At 38.4% G+C, this 18,018-nt stretch overlaps 2 protein-coding genes across 3 annotated transcripts; both read left to right on the top strand.

Annotated features, from left to right (window-relative positions):
• Window positions 1-2,230: 2,230 nt before the first annotated feature.
• Window positions 2,231-5,146, top strand: LOC121805706 (probable protein phosphatase 2C 9). 2 transcript variants are annotated; one of them, XM_042205663.1, is made up of 6 exons: window positions 2,231-2,448; window positions 2,693-2,806; window positions 3,365-3,592; window positions 4,030-4,306; window positions 4,437-4,591; window positions 4,670-5,146. In XM_042205663.1, exons 2-6 carry the CDS (start codon window positions 2,774-2,776, stop codon window positions 4,802-4,804), a joined length of 828 nt encoding a protein of 275 aa, XP_042061597.1. In that variant the 5' UTR covers window positions 2,231-2,448; window positions 2,693-2,773; the 3' UTR covers window positions 4,805-5,146. The 2 variants fall into 2 exon arrangements, with proteins under 2 accessions (XP_042061597.1, XP_042061596.1); XM_042205662.1 differs by having other exon boundaries at window positions 2,231-2,549.
• Window positions 5,147-6,270: 1,124 nt separating this feature from the next.
• LOC121802927 (outer envelope protein 64, mitochondrial-like) lies at window positions 6,271-17,995 on the top strand. Its single transcript, XM_042202624.1, has 13 exons — window positions 6,271-6,847; window positions 7,286-7,438; window positions 7,678-7,802; window positions 8,351-8,476; window positions 8,840-9,022; window positions 9,153-9,294; window positions 9,604-9,772; window positions 10,124-10,258; window positions 10,404-10,604; window positions 16,527-16,654; window positions 16,744-16,795; window positions 17,483-17,552; window positions 17,688-17,995. Exons 1-13 carry the CDS (start codon window positions 6,609-6,611, stop codon window positions 17,768-17,770), a joined length of 1,806 nt encoding a protein of 601 aa, XP_042058558.1. The 5' UTR covers window positions 6,271-6,608; the 3' UTR covers window positions 17,771-17,995.
• The last annotated feature ends 23 nt before the right edge of the window (window positions 17,996-18,018 follow it).

Here is an 18,018-nt window from a genome sequence, read left to right as displayed (position 1 = left end):
CCTTTTCGATGTAAGGAACTAAGCAATCATTCAATAGTTGGTCTCCCATGCTATTACGTAGAGAAGTCTTGATGATCTTCATTGCTGAAAAGGCTCTTTCTACTGATGCAGTGGCAACTGGTAAGATCAATGACAACTTAACTAATGAATAAACCATTGGAAAAACTTCATGTTTCCTTGTAGAAACCATCTTTTGAGCAAGACCACTGATTCCTGATATTTGTGAAAACTTTTCATCTATGCGCACATCGAAAATAAAGTTCTCAAGTTGACTTTTAAGCTCGGACAAAGCAACTTCAGAAAATTCAGAAGGATAATACCGTGCAAGATGAAGCAACTTCTCCAACCAATCCTTAAATTCATCAAACCAATGTGAGACAAATTTACGTTTTCGATTTCCATCTATAGTAGGACGAAAATCATGATTACGTGGTTGACACGGACCTTTAAGTAAGTAAGCTCTGCGAACTTGTTCTATTAAATTTGGTGGATAACTCATTATATCAGGTCGTTCTCCTGGATCACTTGGAAGATTCTTTAAATCAACCTTACTTTTATCTTCATTCGATAATTCTTGAGGTTGAAGAAGTGAAGGTTCAACTGATGAAGAATCAACGGAAGAAAGTTTCTTGAAATAAAGATCCATATACCTACAAAAATAGTCTATACTGATTAAGTTCAAAATATTTGATATTTTCTGTATGCAAAACTATTAACACACACATCAAATAAATAATTGGAGTTATAAAATTCCAACTACAGAACCACCGTAGTCCGTAGCCATTGAATTACATAAGCTATCTTCTTTCTCCCCCTTTGAATTATTATTGCAGCCAAACAAAAAAACAACCTATGTAGAAAAATTAATTGAATTATATTTGAGTTTTGAATATACCTAGTTCTAGTTTACCAGATTTCAGACTTGGAACGACAGAATGAATACGCTAAATTCAGACTTGGATTGGAACGGCAGAATGAATACGCTAAATTAAGAGGCACGATTCATATATATTTTGCTGAAACCTATCTCTAATATTATATTTATTATAAATTATAATTATTGTGAAATTACTAAAATACCCCTAAGTTTTTTAAGAATTAGTGGGGGGACCATGGGCCCCCCTGGCCCCACCCTCCCTCCGCCCCTGCCCCCGAGTGATACTATTGATGGATGACAACCTATATTTGTATGTTTTGTTTTCGGCACGTGTCCACTGAGTACTCTTGTACTCAGCCGTGCATGTATTTATAAATGTGCAGGTTGAACGTCAAGATGGAGAAGAATTGATCGGAGTCGATGCTATTAAATAATCGTGTGGATTTCTCGACGATTCGTGTCTCCATACACGAAGTTGTTCAGTAGGGACCTATTCCCTTGTGTTTTGTTAAATGAGAATAGTAATGTCTCATCATTGAACTCTGATTCAGTTGACATGTCAAATTATTCTATTCTGAGATTGTATCAAATACTTGACTGTTATTTTGTAATATCACATTTGGCCTTCGGTAAGTCCTTCAGATTCTACCCCATTTCTATCCCCGCTTCTTTAATCCCCATTAGTCGCGAATTACTCAATCTTGTTATCCTTAACGAGAATTGGGTCGTGACAATTGAGGTAAGAAAAATATTTCTGTCTTCCAAGATTAGAATTAACATTGTCTTGCCCTTTGTCTATCCCTATTAAAAAGGGCACTTGCTACATTTGAACTTTGACTAAGTCGGTTTCTTGTGAAAAAGAGGCTCTCTCTCTTGGGCTGCTTTTTGCTTTTGTTAACTGTTTTCTAATTTTCTTCTCCGGAAAGCTCCCCTTAATCCTAATGCTCCTCCGCTGTTAACACCAAAATATTGGAGAAAGACAAGAACATATAAAATGAAGATAAAAGCAAGAATAAAACAAAAAATAAAGATATTCCACAGCTCATTGGGAATAAAGCTTTGAAATACTAGTACTATAAAAAGATCAGAGAGAAGAATGGTGGTAACTGGTAAACTACCAGCAGTTAAAAAGTTCAAAGGTTCTGAGTTGAAAAAGAGTACAAGAGCTGTGCCAAAGTAGGGCCCACACCAGATGACCAAGTCAGAAGAAATTTGTGTGTTTTAATAAATATTAAATTAATTACAAAAAGCCCCCTTATTTTTTTTTTCCTCTCAACCTCGGAAACCTAATAAAGGAAAAATGAAAACAGCTGTATAAAAGCAATCAAACAAACAGTGCCTTGACTACTTGGGAAGCATTTTCTACTTTTAAAAACAAATGATAAAGAATCACTCTAGACAACAAAGTCAATATAGGGGAAGCCAAACCGCCAAAGTCTTGACCTTTTTGGCTGCCATTGTTGCCTGCACCACCACCGAATCTATCACCCCTTTCCTTAATTAAGCCTCTCATCATTCAATTTGATTTTTTCTCTCCCTTGTTTCAACCTGCACATGTGTTTGATGGTTTGGTAATTTTTTCATATAGAGGATTTTTGATTTAGCAGCAGAATTCATATTATATAGTCTTGATAAAAATTTGCCCCTTTTTGATTTCTTAAGTGGTGGATCGGTAAGTTTGGAAATATTTTTGGGATTCCCATGTGGTGATTTGGAGCTATTTTCTTATTCTTATGGAAATAATCAATCTTGATTATGTTGTGTTGCTGGGCCTGTCAGTAGTCATGATCATAATTTCTATTTTGTGTGTTACAGGTTGAGGATTTTCCATTTTTGGTTTTTGTTGGAAGGTAGATGTTGATTTACAGTGGAGGAGTTTGAGGTGTTGTGAGATAAATGGATAGTCTTTGCTGTTTCAATTACCCTCCGGTGAGGTCTATTTTATCTTGTGCAAGTTATAGTGGCCTTTGTTTTTCTTTAAATCTTTTTTATTGTTAGAATTTTATTTTTGATCTTTTGGTGAAAATTTTGTAGGATCATATCATATGTAAATGTACAATTTATGTTAGGGTTTTTGGCTTGTCACTGGAGTATACCTTTTTTGTTGCATATGTATAGGGTGTAGATATCACATGTGTTTTTGTATCTTGGCTGGCATACATAAGGGTTTTATGCTTATGAGCTATATTATTGACTATGTGTTTGTGCATGTGTGTGTGTGTGCGCGCGCTCGCGTGTGGGTTTGGATGATATTCTTGAGTTTGGCATTCCATACATGTGGTTTGGTGATATAATGTGTTGGTACTTCGTGTATATTTCTGCTGCATTTGGTTGTAAACAATTTGGATTACTGTACTTAGTTTGCATGTGGCAGGCTGAACAAAATAGTATTGGGTCAACCGTTAGATCTGCTCGTATTAGGTTACCTGCAACTTCTAAAGTTTGTTCCCATTTTTTTATTTATTTTGACTATCTTGTTTTCTCCAGCGTTCGTCGGGTGGCTCTGGCAAGGGAAGGAGCCATCAGGGGACTGCCAAGTATGGTTTCAGTTTGGTAAAAGGGAAGGCAAATCATCCTATGGAGGATTACCATGTCGCAAAATTTGTACAGGTCCGAGGTCGGGAACTGGGGCTATTTGCAATATATGATGGGCATCTGGGAGACAGTGTGCCTGCTTACTTACAGAAGCATTTGTTTTCCAACATCTTAAAGGAGGTTAGCTATTCCATGATGTGATTTATCATGCAGTGTATGTATGTATCTGTGTAGTAGTGTGTCCTCAATTCTATTAATATCTGAACTAGCTATACTGGCCTACCTGTTTGATCTACTAGAATTCCTACATTGATATCACTCTTCTAGTTACATACGACTGTGTTCTAAATGGAGTTTCTTTCCCGTGGCTATGTCAAGTATCATGCCTACATTTGGAGTGTAGCTAAAGCATTTGCTAGCAGTTACAGCTAACCAGAACTTATTGGATCATTGCCAAGTTGATCACTTAACCTGCACGTAAAGGGGTTTTCTGGGTGGACTTAGTATGCTTACCAACTGATATGTCCGGTTCCTTCAACGGCTTCTAATGTCAACCGAGTCTATTATTGCTTTTGAAACGGTTGTTTGCATTCTATGGATCTGTTAAATGATTTCAGGAGGACTTTTGGACCGATCCAAACAGGTCTATTGCTAAAGCCTACGAGAGAACAGATCATGCTATTCTATCGCACAATCCTGACCTGGGCAGAGGTGGGTCTACCGCTGTCACTGCAATTCTTATAGATGGCCGACGTCTGTGGGTAGCCAATGTCGGTGATTCACGAGGAGTACTTTCCAGGATGGGTCAGGCTATACAGATGACCGTTGATCACGAGCCCAACACTGAGAGGGGAAGCATTGAAGACAGGGGTGGATTCGTCTCAAATATGCCTGGTAATTCCAACTGATTATCATTGCATACCTTGTGCTCTTTGTTTGAATAAATTCTGAACTGCTTTTATACACTAAATGCGATACTACTAATAATGTGGGATGGTCGAATAACTGACTCTGATCCGTGCAGGAGACGTTGCAAGAGTCAATGGCCAATTGGCCGTTTCACGTGCTTTTGGAGACAAGAACTTGAAGACCCACTTGCGATCAGACCCGGATATTAGAAGTGCTGAGATTGATGCTGAAACTGAACTCCTCATCCTTGCTAGCGATGGTCTATGGAAGGTCCCGTATCTAACTCTATTCGTATATAGTTATTTCCTAACATTTACATGCCAACAAACATCCGTGCCACTCCTCCAGGTAATGTCGAACCAAGAATCTGTAGATATCGCTAAGAAAATCAAAGACCCACAGAAAGCAGCGAAGCAACTAGCTGCGGAAGCATTGAACAGAGAGAGTAAGGACGACATTTCATGCATTGTTGTTCGGTTCTAGGTTTCGTGTCGGGATGCAAAGCTATTGCTGCTGTGAAGCTTTTGTACATTATGCCTCTAGCAGACGCAATATACGGTAGACCACACGAATCTCTGCAGAAATCCAGCTCGACTATCGGTCTGAGAAAGCCTGCTATTATCACGGCCCTCTGTAATATTTGCTTGATTTCTTCTTTTCTTGGTGTAGATTTCCCACCATTTTTTATTTGCAATTTGGTTGAAGACATTCAAGTTGGATTGTTTTATACAGTTCCTTTGTGTAATAATCCTAAATAGGATTCATGTAATACTTCTAATCACCATCGACATTAATGATTATGTAATAATTTGTAAGTATGTAAAACGTATGCATATTTCCACTTATTGTTAAGATCTTCTAAAGGGCATTTGCATCTACGGTTTTGGCCTGCCTGAGGCACGGGCGTGGATCAACCAATGCGGTGGGTGGGCTGCCGACCACGGATTGCGCTGCCTATATACAGTGAGTAGATCAACCAATAATTTGAATTTTGATTTTTGTTCCCTTTTTGTATACTACTCCCTCTGTCCGCGAATAGGAGTCCCGTTTTTTCATTTTAGTCCGTTCGTGAATAGGAGTCCCGATTCACTTTTATCATTAATGGTAATAGAGTCTCACCTTCTACTAACTCATTCCACTCACATTTCATTTAAAACTAATATATACAAGTGAGACTCTTATTCCATTAATTTTTTTTCCACTCACTTTTTCTTAATATTTCTTAAAATTCGTGCCGCACATAAATGAGACTCCTAATGGTGTACTCCCTCTATCCCAGTCAAGATGTCCATATTCTTGAGTGACACAAGATTTTAAAAGTTGTTAGGTGGAGTAAGTAGATAGTGATTTATTTTCTATAAAAAGTGGACATCTTAAGTAGGACAAATTAAAAAGGAAAGATGGATATCGTAGGGCAAATGGAGTATTATTTAAACTTTTTCATGATTTAGTACTTTTGTGACTTGGCCAAATTTATGGCTTGTGGGTTCTCACCCAAAAACGTTAATGTGATTTGTGGATGGTATAAACTTAACTTGGATTTGTGGCTTGTGTTTTTGAGTGCCATAAAGGATTTTGGACTATTGAAGATAAACTCGTCCTCACCCCATCTACGGAAATTGATCATAGTTTTTTTTTTCAAGACAAATCATAATTGATAATTGAACCTTAAATAAATTTTTCTCATATACTGAGAAGATTTCGGTTATAAATGTTTTTCTGATTTTAGTCTTAAGCAATATGACTGTTTTTTGACCGTAAAGTTGTTAGTAAAGTCCATTTTTGATCATTTATATATGACCATATTCTCATTTAAATCATATGTTTGCGTCGTTCTAAAGAGCTGTTAAAACTTAAAAGTATAATTTAGAATTTAAACTGATGAGATTAATCTATTCATATGTTAAGTACTATCGAAAACATCAATTTCAAATAGTGAATACAAAATCCGAGTATCCAATTTACTGAAATTTACATTCATATTTCCAAATAATCTTCTTTTCCAAACAATCATACGAGGCATTAATTAGTTTAATTATTAAGGATAAGTAGAAAAACAAATACTCCTGCTACTAGGAAAACAAAAAAAGAAAGAACAGCCTTCATTTAAATAGTTTAATTTATTTTACATTTGATATTTTTTTCTTCCTTAAACCCTATCTCTCCCTAAAACCCTATCGGAGTAATTCCTTCAAAATCCTGACGGCGGTGATGTGGCCGGAGCAAATCTCTTTGTAAATTCGCCGACTATTCGATTTTCGATCATCATTTTGTGTGATCGCTAGAAATGTCTAAACTTTCGAAGCTAAATGTATCGAACCCGAAGGTGTGGGTGGTGAGCGGTGTGGGCCTTGCCGGAGTTTTGATCCTCGCCGAGGTACATCGCCGCCGCCTCAACGCCAAGAACCGCTTGAATGAAGATTTCGGAGCTTTTGTTGAGCGCTTCGAGCTCCTCCCATATCCTCAGCCTCCTCCGCCCGCTGCTCGCCTTCCGCTCTCTGGTCTCACCTTCGCTGTCAGTGATAAGTATGTAATGATTACTTTTATTCTTCTATATTTACTTGTTTTTCTTGATTCTGAAATGGTGATGATCGATATTGAAATTTCTTGGTTGACTTGTATTTTGCTTCAGTGAGGTTTGATGATCCTAGTAAATGTACAAGTGATAGTACATATTTCCTTGATTTTAGTGAAATAGTTCTAATAAGACTGCCATTTGCGAACCTTGGAATGCTAAAAGATTATGTACGCGGTGAAAGCTTTATTGTTTTAGTTTCCGGGAAATCATAATTTAGCTTCTTGCATGCGACATGCTCATTGCTCATTGCTCATGTCACTTTTTCTTTGTTACAAGGTTACGGGTGTGCTTGATTAGGCTGAGATTTATGATATTTGGATGTGAGGTTTAATGAGATTAGTACAAATCTAGTTGCTCATTACTCTCATCATGTGTTTGTCCTGTAGCTTTGATGTGAAGGGATACATAACTGGTTATGGAAGTGCGGATTGGAAGAGGACACATGAGGCAACATCAGATACTGCTGAAGCGGTGAAGACAATGCTAAGAAGTGGGGCGACCTGTGTAGGAAAGACAGTCATGGATCAGCTTGGTTTTGGGTATTACTTCTTACCTGACATTTGCTTTTCTTAAACAGCCTATTCTGACTATAGATAACAGAGATGAGTCATGAAATGAAATGCTAATGCACAAAATCAGTTCTGCTAGATTGAGGTATCAGTGTTACCATGCTAGTCTTGGGATAAACTGCTATTTGGTTTGTAAAGGATCTTTCGGATAAGGAAGGGTGTGGAGGTTGTGGAAGGATACTGATTGTCATTCTTGACTATGATTGCAGGATATTAGGGGAAAACAAAAACTATGGGACTCCAATCAACCCTCAAAAACCATCTTATGTTCCTGGTGGATCATCTAGCGGATCTGCTGTGGCTGTTGCTGGCCAAATTGTAGATTTTGCTCTGGGTGTGATTTTTTTGCTTCTGTATTATTAGATTTCCACTCTTTTCACATGTTCAATAGGGTGCATAAATTATAGGGCAAGATGGCTCTTTCCCAGATACATTAGGACTCTTGTGTATATATAGGTGCTTTGATCAATAGATGAACATAGTAAAATTTACCTCAACATCACGCCTCCACCTTTGATATAAACACTCTCACAGCTCTTTCTACCTTAATCCTCTATAGCATAATAGATAAAAACTGATTACTTTTTTTTATCCCTTATCGTTGAAAAGAAATAAAACCTTATGTATATTTGATGTTCGATCATAGTTCACTTCTAGTCGGTTTAAAACATTTGTTGATGCCATAATATTGTCTTATCTTGTGGTTGAACCATTGAAGTGTTCAATGTTGTTTTGCTACATGGATTTGTGCTAGTCATTTTCTGACTGTTGTGTATGATGGTTACTGCCATCCCTATTCATTTCAAATTTCGTTAAAATGTTGGTGTTCCTAGAAAAGCTTTGCTGTTTCATGGTTTGCATGAATTGGGACCGGTATTGTAGGTATTGATTCAGTTGGCTGTATAAGAGTACCAGCATCATTTTGTGGTATCTTTGGATTCAAGCTATCTCATGGACTTGTGCCTACAGTTGGTGTCTTGCCAAATTCCCAGAGTTTGGATGCCATTGGTATGTTGTATGTGTACATTGCAGTTTCAAAAGTTTCAAATTTTGTTAGATTGCCAAGACTTGTTTTTATATGTACACCAACATTTATAATCTATGATAATTGTCTGCACTGAAGTGGCATTCTTTTCTTATGTATCTTAGATCTGAGAAGAATCAGCAGATGTGCAATAGGCTAAAAAGATTATTTTTTAGAAAAGTTGATTGCCACTTGTCATGGTTTTAATCATCTGATCATTAGTTATTTAACTTATTTTACATGCGGTGCCCATACCTGATTTCTTGCTCAAGATTATTATTCTGTAACTGTAAAATATTCTTTGTTGTCCATTTTTGATATTGCATTTCTTAACAAAATCACTGTAGGATTTTTTGCATCTGATCCATCCTTATTGCATCACGTGGGACATGCTCTTCTACATAGAAGTCCAGTTGAACCTAAAAGGACCCGGCACATAATTATAGCTGATGACCTTTTCCAGTTGTCAAAGGTTCCCTTTCAGAAGACTGTCTCTGTCGTGAGCAAAGCAATGGAGAAGTTATCTGGCTGTAAGTTTTCACACCATTCATATACAAATGCTTTCCTTTATACTTTGTTTATAATAATATCTACAAATGTTGGGTAAAAAAGGTTTCAAAACATACACAGATCTCCTAATATTTGCTCTTTATTTTGCAGACGGGAAACCTAAACATATTAAATTTGGTCAGTACATTGCTTCAAATGTCCCCAGCCTGGAACTATTCTGTGAAGAATCAACAAACAAGCAAACTGCAGCTACTTTAAGAGCATTGTCTTCAGCAATGCTACTGCTGCAAAGGTTTTTTTCCTAAATCGATCATGTATTAAGCAGTTGTTATCGGTCTTGTATTAAGCATTTGAGATAGTACATATCATTGCCAAACTTTATCGTTTAGTATATTTAGCTACATATATAAGTAATTTTCTTTAGTTCTCAGGTAAAGAATTGCAGTGGGGCTGTGGGAGCTTCTTAAATTTTTATTAATTTCCCCTTTTTACGAAGATAAGATAATGGAAGAGAATTTAATTTTCACGCCACGATTAAAGTTGACCATATATTTTCAATTAACTAGTTTATTTATCTCTGATCAGCAGTTTTGCTTTTCAGACATGAGTTCAAAATCAATCACGAAGAGTGGGTTAAGTCCATCAAACCAAAACTAGGCCCTGATATCTCTAATCGTGTTTGGGCAGCAATAAACACAACCCAAGAGAATGTCAAAAGTCTGTATAAAGTTAAAGTAGAAATGCGTGCAGCTCTACGGAGCCTCTTGAAGGTATGTTGTGGTATTTTCAACAAAGTGTAAATTTGTCCTATAATGTGTGGGAACTGGGAAGATTGACTGAGGTTCGGGGCAGGTTGTTGGACGTTTTTGGATATTAGGTTCTTTTTTGTTTGGTCTTCACAATCATAACTTACCTTTCACTGAAAATTATGGATTCCGGAAGTGATGCAAGAATCTTTACTTCTAAGCGTTTTAGTTAAATGGAAATTATTCTGTAAAGAAAATGGGAGTATGTATTGAGTAGAGAATGTTGAAGAAACATTGAGGCTTTCTGTCAAACTTTTGGTAGTTGCAATCCATTGTAGCTTTTGTTTCTTAATTATGTATGCTGATTTTTTGAAGGATGATGGGATATTAATAATTCCCACAGTGTGTGATCCCCCACTCAAGCTAAATTCCAAAAAAAGTCTCCTTGCTGAGTTCCATGACAGAACATATGCTTTGTTGGGAATAACAAGTATGTCCGGAGGTTGTCAGGTAATCTATAATATGTATTATACAAGGTTTTGGCAGCCACAATCTTCACCCTTGCAATTAACCATTTCTCTAGGACTCTCGAACACCTTCCATACATGAATAAGCCCATAAGGTTATCTTTCATTTCATTATTTTGGATATTCAGGCAGCGGTTCCACTTGGGATACATGATGACTCTCCGGTTTCTATATCACTTGTTGCGTCACATGGGGCTGATAAATTTCTACTTGATACTGTCTTGGATATGTATCCCTCTCTTCTACAAGAAGTCAGCATCATATCCAGTTCCTCTTCATTGTGTGATACCAACAGTAACATGGATACTGCCGAACTTCTTAAAGAAAAGGTTCATATCTCTACTCATATACTAAATTCTCATGAGCTTCTCAACTTTGTAGCTCAATTTGTTCTAGTGATATTTTTAGAGATGATGTGTTATTTTACTATAATATGCACATCACCCAAATGCTATTTGTTTGGATGAGCTACTTCTGTTGATGGAATTGGTAGTATGTCAAGTCTTGTGACTATGCTTGTCAAAGTATGAGTGAAGATTTTGGCTGCTGGGTTATTTTTGTCCTGTCAGACAAAATTAGAAGCATGTCTTTAATCTTTGTATGACAACACACAACCCTGGGCGAAAACCAGTTGACACTTGAAAAAGAGAGGGAAGACCAATTATAAATAAAAGTTAAAAAGAAATGATTGCAACTTTGAAATTTTTCAGCCTGTCTTTGTCAGAGTGTGGCATAGATGCCATTGGAACAATCTAAACTGCAACAGGGTGGACAGTATGCATATTTGGATTTTTAAGATTGCCACAATAATTTTAGCGAGTGACCTTTCTTTTGGATTAACTGATAGAGGCTGATCAGCTTGCCATTTGAAGAGCGATAAGTGCTACACTGTATTAATGTCTTACAATTCTTGTTTCTTTGGCGAATACTCCCTCTGTCCCACAAGAATATGCACTCTTTCCTTTTTAATCTCCCACAAGAATATGCACTTTCCAATTTTGGAAACTCTTTTCTCTCTAATGAGGTGGGACCCATTCCCCACTAACAATACTGTTAGAATTACAACACAAGACTTACACACACTTGAGTAGATCACACACACTCACAGCAATATGAAATACTCACACACTTTATGCAGAAACACACACTAACACTTTAGCAATGAAAGTAGGCGATTTCTTGGAGAATTCTTGGAATCTCTTTTATTGAATGAATACACTCTAACTACATACAAACGAATCTGAGCTATTTAAAGCTCTACAATCAGGTAGCAACTGCTACTAACTAACTACAACAAGAATCAAGAAAGCAAGAAGAATAACTGCTACATCTTTTTACTAACTAACTGCTGCACCAACGGCTAGTTTCTTCTAGGCTGCTTCTTTCCTTGATCAGCCTTTAGATTCTCTTCTTTCTTCTCTTCTTGCAACTGAGTGAGCACTCTACTTCTTACAATTCTCCACCTGAGGGCTCACCTCAGTTCTTACAGCAAACATTGATCAAATTCTTACAATAATCAAACTTATCTCTACTCAGAGATTTAGTGAGCATATCTGCTGGATTGTGCAAGGTGTTAATCTTTATCACCTTCACTCTCCCCCTTTCAATCTCATCTCTAATAAATGCAGCCTTATGTCTATGTGCTTGCTCCTTTCATGGAAAAACTGATGTTTAGCCAAGCACATAGCTGAGCTGCTGTCACAATGAATCACCATTGTCCTTTGGTCAAAACCAAAATCTGAAATCACACCTTGTATCCAAAAACTCTCCTGTATTGCTGCAGTGAGAGCTATATATTTAGATTCTGTTGTTGAAAGAGCAACAACACTTTGTAGACCTGACTTCCAGCTGATCACAGTTCCAAACATTGTAAACAAATAGCCTATTTGGGACTTCCAGTTGTCCAGGTTTGCAGCATAGTCTGCATCACAATAACCCTGCACAACCTCCTCAGATTTACCTTCCCAGCTAGTGAAAACCAACCCCCAGTCACTGGTGTGTTTCATATACCTCAGAATCCACCTCAGAGCATTCCAATGCTCCTTCCCCGGGTCAGCCATGTATCTGCTAGTTACTGATATAGCATATGCAAGATCTGGTCTGGTACAGATCATAGTGTACATAACACTTCCAACCACACTAGCATAAGGGATAGACTCCATCTCCTCAGCCTCTTGTTTAGTTTTAGGAGCCTGCTCCTTAGATAGCCTAAAGCTTTGAGACAATGGAGTTGATGCAGACTTGGCATTCTCCATCATGAATTTCTGCAAAACTTTTTCAATATAATCAGTTTGCAGCATCCACAGCTTCTTGCAGCCTCTGTCTCAGAATATTTATGCCTAGGATCTTCCTTGCTTCTTCTAGATCCTTCATTAATTCAGATCTTCCTTAACTTTCTGAATTTCTGTCATAGAAGGCCCTGCAAGTAGCATATCATCCACATAGAGTAATAGGTAGGCAATAGGAGTCTTGCCTGCCTTCTTTATGTAAATGCAATCATCATACTCTGACTTGGTGAAGCCAATCCTCTTCATCTGTGCATCAAATTTTTTATTCCACTGTTTGGGGCTTTGCTTAAGCCCATAAAGACTTTTCCGTAACAAACACACCTTACCTTCTTCTTCAATCTTCACATAGCCCTCTGGCTGTTCCATGAAGATAGTCTCTTCTAGGTCTCCATTTAGGAAAGCAGTCTTCACATCAAGCTGCTGTAGTTCCCAATTTAGCTGGTTCACTACTGCCAACAAGATCCTAATTGAAGTGTGCTTAACAACTGGAGCAAACACTTCATTAAAATCAATTCCTTCTTGTTGTGTAAAGCCCCTAGCCACCAGCCTTGCCTTGAATCTGATTCTGTCCTTGTCAGTGGTCTCAATCTTCTTTTTAAATAACCACTTACAACTTACCAGCCTTCTTTCCTTACCATCTGTAATCAGCTTGGATTTGTCCACAAAAATCCATGTTTTGTTTTTGAGTAAAGACTCTATTTCCTCATTCATGGCTTCAATCCACCTTTCTCTGTCTTTACTCTTCATGGCTTCTTTATAAGTGAGAGGGTCTGCACCATCAATACTTTCTGCAGCACATAGGGCATAATAGACCATATCAGAGAACTTTTCAGGTGGCCTTGCATTTCTTCTGCCTCTATCCCTTGCAATTTGATACTCTCTGGTAGAATCTGATGTAGACTCACCATCCTTCCTGCCCTGAGCTGGAGCCTCATCTTTTTCTGAATCAAACTCACTTCCTGAGTCAGTAGCTCCACCTGCTCCTAGGCCAACCCCCATAGGCTCCACCTTGAAGAGATCACTCTCAACTTCACTGGAGTCCAGCTTCTCTTTCAAGTAGGGCATATGATCCTCCAAGAACACCACATCCTTGCTCACCACCACCTTCTGCCTACCAGGCTCAATACACCAGAGCCTATACCCCTTTACTCCCTTCTGATATCCCAACAATATACATTTCAGAGCCCTAGCTTCAAGCTTACTTTGCCTAGCATGAGCATAGGCTGCACACCCAAACACCTTGTATTTTGAGTAGTCACTATGGGCTCCATACCACATGTAATCAGGAGTCTCAGATTTAAGGGCAGTAGATGGACATTTATTGATGAGATAGGCTGCTGTATACACAGCCTCACCCCAAAATCTGCTGCTCAGACCAGACCCGAGTAGTAAGCACCTTACCCTTTCTAGGATAGTCCTATTCATCCTCTCCACAACTCCATTTTGCTGAGGATTACAAGGAACAGTCCTGTGCCTCTTCATACCCTTCTCTTTGCAAAACATATCAAATTCAGCAGATAAGAATTCTAAGCCATTGTCAGTTCTCAAGCATTTAACACTCCTTCCCTTCTCTAGCTCCACCTCCTTACACCATATCTTGAACTTAGTGAGTGTTTCTGACTTTTCTTTAAGGATATACACCCACAACTTTCTAGTATAATCATCAATGATAGCCAGATAATACTTTCCTCCACCAATTGAACACACAGGTGAAGGCCCCCAAAGATCACTGTGTATATAGTCTAAAGGGGCTGTAGATGAGTGAATACCTGTAGGATAGGGTGCCTTCTTTGCTTTTCCAAGTATACACTGCTCACAGGGGTCCATCTTGTTGAAATCTCCAGAGATTAGGCCTAGGCCTTTTTGATGAGTTCTTTCATGCTTCCTTCTGCTGGATGGCCCAGCCTCGTATGCCATAGCATTAGGGAGTCCTCTGACACTGCATTGCTCTCCCCATTTACAGCCTTAGCATTTAGATAGTAGAGAATGTGCTCTCTTTCAGCCTCCATCATTACTGCATCTCCAGATTTTACAAACAACTTTCCCTTACTCATCAGTATGGTGAACCCCCTTTGCTCCAGCATTCCCAATGAAATGAGGTTCCTCTTCACTTCTGGAATATACCTCACTCCAGTTAGGATCTTTATAGAGCCATCTTGTAGGCTTAGCTTCACCTTCCCTATCCCTCTTATCTGACAAACATGGTTGTTACCCAGCACCACAGTACCTGATGCTTCTTGAAGATCATGAAACCAGCTTCTATTGGGGCACATATGGAAGCTGCACCCCGAGTCCATAATCCACCTGTGACTGACCCCATTGTCACTGATATTCATGAGTTGGGCTGGGGGATCAGTACTCTCCACACAATCAGATTGGTTGTGGCCCTCAGAGGCTAGCTTTCTCTTCCATGCATGACAATCTTTCAAGTGCCCAGGTTTCTTGCACCAATAGCATGCCCTGGTTTCCTTCTGAGCATCAGTGCTTGAGGGGTTTGAGCCCTCAAACTTCTTCTTGAAGTTCTGCTTCTTGAACTTCTTCACATTCAAGGCCTCTGCAGCTTGAACATTGGAGCCTGCAGAGCCTCTGCTGGTAGTCTTCTGGAGTTCTTTGGCCATCAAGGCTGAGTAGACTTCTGCATAGGTGATAGGTTTATCTCTTCCATAGATAATTGCATCACTTAACTGGTCATAGGAGCTAGGCAAGGCATTCAATGTGAGAATAGCCTTGTCTTCATCTGAAATCTTGACATCCACTGAGCCCAGATCATCAATGATCTTGTTGAATTCCTCTAACTGCTCTATGATAGATTTATCACCAGAAAAGCTATAGGCATAGAGCCTCTTCTTGAGATAGAGCCGGTTAGCCGAAGATTTGGCCAAGTAAACTTCATCCAACTTGTCCAAGATCTCTACTGCAGTCTTGGCTTCTTGAACATCCCTCAAGACTTTGTCTCCAAGGCACAAGATCACTGCGGAGTGTGCCTTGAGCTGCATTTCCTCCATCTTTATCTGTGCTTTATCATCAAGCACTGGAGCCTTTCCCTTTTCTTTAGGTTTTGAAAGGACTGCAGCCAAACCTTGTTGAATCAAAACCGCCTTCATCTTCATCTTCCACAGGCTATAATCATTCTTGCCTGTGAATTTTTCTGCATCAAGCCTTGCTGCCATCTCTGAAACCGTTTGATCTTCTGCAAACCAGCTTCAATCTTCCCACCGGACGGCGCCACTTGTTAGAATTACAACACAAGACTTACACACACTTGAGTAGATCACACACACTCACAGCAATATGAAATACTCACACACTTTATGCAGAAACACACACTAACACTTTAACAATGAAAGTAGGCGATTTCTTGGAGAATTCTTGGAATCTCTTTTATTGAATGAATACACTCTAACTACATACAAACGAATCTGAGCGATTTAAAGCTCTACAATCAGGTAGCAACTGCTACTAACTAACTACAACAAGAATCAAGAAAGCAAGAAGAATAACTGCTACATCTTAACTAACTAACTGCTGCACCAACGGCTAGTTTCTTCTAGGCTGCTTCTTTCCTTGATCAGCCTTTAGATTCTCTTCTTTCTTCTCTTCTTGCAACTGAGTGAGCACTCTACTTCTTACAAATACTTTAATTACTTTTTCTCTCTACCTCTCTCTTACTTTATCAAATTTTCATTAAAACCCGTGCCGAACCCAAAGTGCATATTCTTTGGGGACGGATGGAGTATTATTTTGGAGTTTTTAAACCCGCAATCTCAATTTGCTACTGGTAATCTGGTATGGATTCTAGGCACAGTAATATTTCTGTTCCTTAATTGCAATCTTTGTTTTCATTCTTTTACATTTTTAGTCCTTGGAGTAGTCATACACCATTGCCATCTATATTCTTGTTCTAGATATTTGTCCTTTCTTCTGATGGTTGCCAATGTAATTTTTTACATAATATTCCTGCAGGGTAACGCTGCATACAAAGGAAAACAGTGGAATAAGGCGGTCAGTTTTTATACAGAGGCAATAAAATTGAATGATGCAAATGCTACCTACTATTCCAATCGGGCAGCTGCTTATTTGGAGTTGGGATGGTTGGACACATTCCACCATTATTTACAGCAGCATTTTCTTTCTTATGTCATTTGCCAAACTTCTGCCCTTACATGTGCTTTTCATGCAGCTATCAGCAAGCTGAAGAAGATTGTAGCAAGGCAATATCTCTGGATAAAAAGGTCAGTGGAGCTTGCTATTGCATTACCTAATGAAAGTGATGTTGTGTTACTGTTTTGAATCTAGTTATTTCCCCTCACTAAATTGACATGTTGATAGTCCCATTGCATACCTCCTTCGATGTTGGGTGTTATCTTGGTAGTGGATGTCTTTCCAGTTCTTTGCATTCAAATTGGCGATTTGTAATGATCTGCTTGATTCACATCTATTTTCTTGCTTGAATAAATCTCTACCTGAACATTCATTAAAGATGAGCCTTATTATTATAGCATGCTCTTTAAAAGATGAATATTTAGTTGATTTTATATCCCGAACCTGACAAAATTTTCCAATGTTCAAATAGATCTTGACTGAGTGCACTTTCGTACATTGTATGTGCTGCCAATAAACTGTAATAACTAATTATTCCATTTTGGATGCGTTCCTGTATGGTACTTGGAGTTCTCTTCATTGTCCGTATTCCTCGGATATTTTTCTAGCATATAAACCTGACTACAAGCTTCACCTTAAGTCAAGCAAACTGCAGCCCTCATTGTTCAGTCACATGTCTTCATGGTTCTGGTTATAAGTCCTATCTGTTTTAGTCAAAGCAGTGAAAGAAATGTGATTTGCTGACAAGTGCATGCTAATGAATCTTCACTTAAAAAGGAATTCTGAATAAAATTCCCCCTCACTCTCACCCCCTGCAGTACGTGAAGGCCTATTTGAGACGAGGGACAGCTAAAGAATCACTGCTTTTCTACAAAGAAGCTATTGAAGGTTAGGCAGGACTTGTGAACACTTGCAGTTCATTAGTGCATGATTGTATTTGTAGCATACATGTTCATAGTATCGATGCTAATGGTTTTCGACTTGTCTGTATCTAATATCATAATCTGTTGTGGTGACCTACAGACTTCAAGCATGCACTCGTTCTGGAACCACAAAATAAAGTCGCCGGTCAAGCGGAAAAGAGGCTAAGGAAATTAATCAGTTAAATCTTCTGCTGCTTCTTCTGGTAATTTAAGGTTGGACATACCCAAGCTGTTGTTTCATGCACTGATTCTTTAATTAGGAAAAAAATTATGATTTCAAGGTGATTAATTTCTCCACGAAAAGAATGGATAAATCAGTTCAGCTATATAACTACAGATAACAAAACTTCTTAAATGATTCCAGGTCGTAGTTGTGGAACACTCAAAAGGTATCGGTTTTTCTTCTGATTATTGATTTGTTAATAAATAAT

Source organism: Salvia splendens, chromosome 5 (genome assembly GCF_004379255.2).
Source record: "Salvia splendens isolate huo1 chromosome 5, SspV2, whole genome shotgun sequence".
Taxonomy (NCBI): domain Eukaryota; kingdom Viridiplantae; phylum Streptophyta; class Magnoliopsida; order Lamiales; family Lamiaceae; genus Salvia; species Salvia splendens.
Note: the sequence above shows the minus strand (reverse complement) of the source record. Positions and strands in the feature narration are given on the sequence as shown.

What these genes read in the sequence shown, in the direction of transcription:
- LOC121805706 (XM_042205663.1), top strand. Translation starts at nt 2,774, where the DNA reads ATGGATAGTCTTTGCTGTTTCAATTACCCTCCG. An exon ending in TTTCCAACATCTTAAAGGAG is followed by an intron (nt 3,593 to 4,029) that starts GTTAGCTATTCC and finishes AAATGATTTCAG; the next exon opens with GAGGACTTTTGGACCGATCC. An exon ending in CTAGCGATGGTCTATGGAAG is followed by an intron (nt 4,592 to 4,669) that starts GTCCCGTATCTA and finishes CCACTCCTCCAG; the next exon opens with GTAATGTCGAACCAAGAATC.
- LOC121802927 (XM_042202624.1), top strand. Translation starts at nt 6,609, where the DNA reads ATGTCTAAACTTTCGAAGCTAAATGTATCGAACCCGAAGGTGTGGGTG. An exon ending in GTATGTCCGGAGGTTGTCAG is followed by an intron (nt 10,259 to 10,403) that starts GTAATCTATAAT and finishes TTGGATATTCAG; the next exon opens with GCAGCGGTTCCACTTGGGAT. An exon ending in CTACAAAGAAGCTATTGAAG is followed by an intron (nt 17,553 to 17,687) that starts GTTAGGCAGGAC and finishes GGTGACCTACAG; the next exon opens with ACTTCAAGCATGCACTCGTT.